Genomic DNA, 6,198 nt, shown 5'->3' with positions numbered 1-6,198 from the left:
ACTGGCGGTGTCTGTAAGAAAGGGAAACTGCCAAATGGTATTATGAGGCTGAGACCAAACACGAATGTCTGCAAACATCACAAGGAGCAAACTGCTGCTTACCAAAAGGTCCTGTTACTGCCCATCCACATGGTGCTTTCTAAGGACAGGGGCAGCGCAGCTCTCGGCCGTACAGAAATTGCTGTCACTTCCCCAAAGCCGTAAGTTGGCAGCAGCTGAGGCTCTGCCCTCCAGGGAGAAGAAAAACAAAACTTACTCTCTCTAAAGTTCGTAACGTGAAATAAAACGAAGACAAGATATGAGTATGTAGGTGACAGCTAAATGGATTTTGACTTTGAAGGAGGGATGTGAATTTTTTTTAAAAAAGCAGATTGTTATAGGTAAATGAATGACTTGGAAATTAAAAATGGGAAAAGAGTTACTAAACTATTATCAAAGAATCATCAATATGACAACTTGAAATACCTACAGATTTTAATAGTAATTTTAGCTGTAGATCTCAATTATTTTCTAAGAAAAGTAACTACTGTTCTTTTTCTCTGAAGGAAGGGGAAATGGAGAAGTGTGATAACGTGCTGTAAAGGAGCCAGGAATAATTGGAAGAACTTGTCTCATCTTTGCTCCCTCAAGTAGCGTGTGTTTCTGTAGCTTATTTGGAAATAAGTCTTGCTGCAAAGTTCAACTCCAGATTTTGTCCTTCTCTAGTGGTAGAGGGCATTTCCACCTGGAGCTCTAATTTTAAACCTTCACTGCGTCATAAACACTCACTGGCAGCCAGGGTAGCTTCCCACTGCTGGCACAGATGCAAGCTGTGGCTACAAGCAGCCCAGCTTGCACTGATTTCAAGCAGGGCAGGCCCTCAGGAAAATGGCAGCAGAGGGAAAAGGAGCTGACTGCAAGGCAGCGTGCAAGTTGTGTGGACAGGGAAACAGCATGTATGCTGTTCCGTGGTCGTTACTTGTCCGAAAATAATGATTTATAAAGTGTCTGGCAGTGTTTGACAAATCAGATGAAGAGGACTTGCTTAATGCAAACTGGAAAATACCTTTCAGCTGCTGCCAAAACACATGGAAAGGGTAACTCCTGCTTTGTAGATCGTTAGGACACTGGGGAGCTACTGGAGTGTACTGCGAAAGGCATTACTCAAAGTTCAGATTGAAAAATTTCTTCAGAAACAGCTAACAGCTTTGTAAGGGTAATGCAAGCATGAAAATCATCGTTCCTAGTACTGCCTTGGGATGGATGTGTGCCAAAGGGAAGGGGGGAGAGAAACTCTCCGTGCTGGAAGAGGAGACTGCGTTCCTGTGCTCTGTAAGTAGGAGAGCAGCCATCGAGCTGATGAACAGTCACTCCTCCTGAATTGGCAGCTACTCCAGGCAGCATCCATAAAAATCTAAAAGGCTTTGCTTTATAAATATAGGAAAGTAGAAAGGAAGAAGTCCGTAACTGGTAAGAATCTAGAGAGTGGAATGATACAGAAGCTGTGTGATAGAAGACACAGGGAAAACCACAATGAAAGTGGAGGAGATGGGAGAAATTCCTTAAACATGCATTTACATAGTCCATAATAAGTCTGCAGAAGGAAAAGGGCAAGCTGCTCGTGCTTTAACCTATAAAGGAAGCCCAAGGTAGGAGCTATGCTTCAGGGTGGCTTTTATCCCTTCCCTGTTATTTCCTCATCAAGTGAGAGGGATGGCAGGAAGCTGGAGGCAGGCATCGGTGCCACTCCCTGAGAAGCAACAGATGAAAGTGCAGCTTGTTGACTTCTCTAGGATTTGGGTAGGAGATGCCAGTTGTTTTGGAAGGAGAACCTGTTTGGTGGGTTTGATTTGAATCTTGATCAAGAGAGCAGCACACCAGCATGTAGAAACGAGTAGGCTCCCTGAATGGATTATAGCTTTGGATCCTGCCTGCTATCGCTCCGGACTTCATCCGCGCTTTTCTCCTGCAGTATGGAGCCTCTGTTTGGTGTTCTGCTGGGTTTGACTCTGGTGGGAGCTTCATCAGCACACAAAAACTGTACCTGCGCGACCAACAAGTGGGCGGAATGTGCTGAGGACGGATCTGGCAACTGCACCTGCACGCTGGTAGGTTCCAATCACAAGGTAGACTGTTCAACACTGACTTCCAAATGCTTGCTGATGAAGGCAGAAATGACGCCCCTGAAGGAGAAGCGCTTCCAGGGCCGTCCCCGTGGGCTGTTAGATAACGATGGCATTTACAATCCAGACTGCAAGGACAGTGGTGTCTTCACAGCCAGGCAGTGCAACCAAACTGACACTTGCTGGTGTGTGAACACTGCGGGCATCAGAAGAACGGAGAAGGGTGACAAAAGCCTGAGTTGTCGTGAACTGGTTAGAACGAGCTTGATCTACATTCAAATGAAGCACAGAAAAAGGTCCAGTGCCTTCGATGTTCCTGCCTTGGAAAACACCCTGAAGCACCTGTTTGAGAGCCGATACAAACTGCACCCCAAGTACATCACTCGTATCAAGTACGATTGCCCGCTTATCCAAATCCACCTGAGCCAGAGTGGCTCCGAGAAGTCTGGGTGTGATGTAGATATCGCCGACGTAGCCTATTACTTTGAAAAAGACGTAAAACATGACTCCGTGTTTCATTCTAACAGTACATTAATCGTTTCTGTCAATGGAGATACTCTGGATATTGAAAAAATAAGGATTTACTATGTTGATGAAAAGCCACCAGAGTTTTGCATGAGCCAACTGGCTACTGGCATCAGTGCTGTGGTGACAGTGGTGGTACTGACTGCTGCCTTTGGCATCACTCTGCTGCTCATTCTGAGGTGGCTGCGGACAAGAAAATACGAGAAAGTTGAGATCAAAGAAATGGGTGAAATAAAAGCCCCAAGCGTACAGCTGCCCTAATCTGAAAAAAGACAGACAACAACAGAAAGAAAAGGAAAAAAAAAGGCACAAAGCACAAATCGCAAACGGACTCAATGTATGTGGATGGATTTGGGGAGTTCTTTTCCTTTTTATGGGAATTTGGACAATGATTGTTCTAAAGCATTCTAGTTTAGTAAGAATGACTCTCTTGGTTTTGGGTATCAGCTAATTTGGGAGCCAGTTACCTGAACGTTTTAAATGAGTCCCCACTGAGAGGCTCTCCATTTTGCTGTCTGTTAGCACAACACACAACGCTTTCAGCTCGCTGAAATACTCTGAGAGGTTCTTGGTGTATCTACTTGCTGAAATTCAAACACGTGCCTTGGCATAAGTAGGTTATATAGCTGCTTTTCTGTTGGTCAAGATTTTTTTTTCAAAAAAAATTGTCGGAACTTTTTTTACCAATAATTTCAGGAATATTACTAAACAGCCAAATAAGGTTGTGATAAGATACTCTACAGCACCAGAGGCTTTTATACAGAGTCATTTGTTAGGAAACATTCCTGCGGTCACTTCCAGGTGCAGAGATCCCAAGTTTCCAAGTTTGTATTCAGGCAGCACAGTGAGCTATTCCCACTTGTGCTCTTTAACAAGGGTCTGACACTCCTAGTCAGCAAAGATCCCTTGATCCCAACGCAAGTGTAAGTTAACCTTGGTGTCGTGCCCAAATTCAAACTCTGGTAATAGCTTTCTGTCTACCTAAATTCCCCTTGCAATTTTAATGGGAAGAGATATTTTTCAGCGTTGTACAGCTTCACAGAAATACTACACAATGCTTCAGGACAAGCTGAAAAAGAGCTTTATTCTGGTAGAGCTGCAGGGGGAATTTAAGAGCAGAGCGTAATTACTGAAGTTGGAATTTGGCCAAGACACTAGAACTGGACTTCTTTGCTACCTACTCATCTGCTGCATTCCTTGTTAGGGAGGTCGTAACCACCACGAAGGACGTTTTAAAGAAAATACTGCTTGTTGTTAAGTGTTGAAATACTGGCAGTTGTACTCTCCGTACTGTGCATGGATGTCTTGACGACCCACCAGTCTAATCTCCTTATGTTCAAAATGATACTGCTGCACACAGGCACTGCAGCAGAGTCAGCTCGTTATGCCGTTAATTAGTTTTAATGTCACTAGTTAGTAGTTCTGGTAACAGCCAGTACTACCCTACTTCTGGGGCAAACTATTAAACATGCGTCTCTGATTCTACTGGAGGAACAGGATACTAGGAAAAAAGTGAAGATGCTTTGATTCTGTTTCTACCTTTGTTTATAGTGGAAGAGGAAGAGACTTGCTCTTTTTGGGGGGTGGGAGGGTGTTTGTTTAATATTTTTCAGCTCAACATACACCATCTCCATTTAACCTCATTCTTGTTCACTTACTTGCTGGGAAAATTCGGGTTTTGCATACATAGATGAGGCGGATGCATCACGTTTCCCCAAAATTTGATTTTTATGCAATTGCACCAGCGGTATTAAGACACTCAAAAATTTCTGGATCAGGGTCTATAATTTATTGTGTGCCTTATGGCTACACGTCCAAGCTGGTTGGTTTTCAGTCAAGTATATACATTATTACTGCTAAAAGATAAAGTGAAAATTTAATATCTAGGCTGAATTCTCCCAAGTCATAGGAAAATTCAGAACTTAGCCTAACTCCACACAATTTTGTAATTAGTTATTTATAAAATGGATTAAATTAAAAATCTAGAGCTGAGGAGCCCTCAGTGCTGAAGAAATATAGGATCAGAATGAAAATTTTCCAAGTACATTACTTAACCACTTTCTTAACTTATGCAGAGCTGAAAAAAGCTATGTGTTTAAGAGGTTGGTGCTGTCCTTCCATCAGAGAAGATCATGAGATGAGTCATCTTTTCTGGGGATCTACTGTGGCTTTCAACATTCTTTTAACTTCACTGCGTTTTTCTTCATTTCTGTCACAAGAAAAAAAAAATTCTTCTCAAGGTGAACGATGAGATTTTGTATTAAAATAGAACACGAACGTGTAGGCATAATTTTGATTAGGAAAAGCAAAAGTGACTAATGGTTGAAAAAACCTTATCAGATAATAGTTTCAACATCTATCTTTGGCTCCTGCTTTTGTTTTTTTAGAAGCTGGGATCGAGAAGAGAGGCTGTTGTGGTGCCATCCATATTTTTATTAATCATTAAAGCACTGCCCCATGAAAACCGTGTGTTGTGGTCAGTTATTTCCTTGCTAGTCCTCAAGCACCAGTAGACTGCATGCTGCCAGGGGACTGGAAATGCACTCAGGTCGTTTAATAGGAGTGATAAGGTGTGTGTCTGCAATTAATCAAAAGAATGGGAAGATTAATTGCAGTGTAGAGCTCAGGAAACCTCTCTTTGGATTAGATCATTCTCCTTGAATAAAGCTATGTAAAGCTACTGTAGGATCTGGACTTTAATAAACCAAACATACCCATTGCTCCTGCTAAGTACTCGTTTCTCTCCTGCTGCTCCAGTCTCAGCCTATGTATTAATATCTTTTTTGCACATGGTAAACCAAATATTTTACAGATTTTACAGACTGTTACAAATATTAACAGTCCATGATGTTCAGCTCGTTTGACTTTCTGTCCACTGCTGATGTTCTCACTGAAAAGGAGAAAATGAACTCCTTGTCAACTTTAAACTTTGCAGTATCAAAATACTTTTTATTATGTATTCTAATTGAGAAATATCTCGTTATCCTTCTCCTGATTACATCATCCTGTTTTAATGGTGTGTTTATTCACCGTATTTAAATAATTTGGCTTTATACTCTTTGCAGTGGGATCTATGGGCACAGCCAGCATGGTAATGGTGGGTTTATGGCTGACAGCTTTTAAGTAGTGCCCTGAACAATGTGATTAACATCAGTCTTGTATCAGTCTCTGTGGGCTCTGCTCAGGCATAGATGCATTCAGGGAATTGTTTTGGTTTGGAATGCTGTTTTAATAGACGTACGTATTTATGCATCTGTCTATGGACAGATACAGAAATAAACCCATAGCTGATATGCAAGAGTGCCTTTGTGGTATTACCCACCTGTATTATGTAACAGCGGGTAGGCTCGCTTTAACGATGTCTGTTGCCTAAATTATGTTCTGCGATTCCAACTGCTGGAGGCCTGCCTTAGAAAGCTCAAAATAACCACTGGCAGAGGAAAAAAATCCTGTCTCTGTGCCACTGCTGAAGAGGATAACGCTGCCCTTTCCGTCCAGCGCCAGGACGGGTTTGGGCCTTTGCTTTTAACTTTGATTTAAAACTTTTTTAACCAGTCAAGATCCAAGGAAA

At 42.2% G+C, this 6,198-nt stretch overlaps 1 protein-coding gene across 1 annotated transcript; it reads left to right on the top strand.

The window, feature by feature from the left end:
* The first annotated feature begins 1,952 nt into the window (after window positions 1-1,952).
* TACSTD2 (tumor associated calcium signal transducer 2) lies at window positions 1,953-2,888 on the top strand. The gene has a single exon (XM_009982872.2). The coding sequence runs from the start codon at window positions 1,953-1,955 to the stop codon at window positions 2,886-2,888; it is 936 nt and encodes a 311-aa protein (XP_009981174.2).
* The last annotated feature ends 3,310 nt before the right edge of the window (window positions 2,889-6,198 follow it).

The sequence above is a fragment of the Tauraco erythrolophus genome, chromosome 10 (genome assembly GCF_009769465.1).
Source record: "Tauraco erythrolophus isolate bTauEry1 chromosome 10, bTauEry1.pri, whole genome shotgun sequence".
Lineage (NCBI taxonomy): Eukaryota > Metazoa > Chordata > Aves > Musophagiformes > Musophagidae > Tauraco > Tauraco erythrolophus.
The sequence above is the reverse complement of the archived record's forward strand: the minus strand, read 5'-3'. Positions and strand labels throughout refer to the sequence as shown.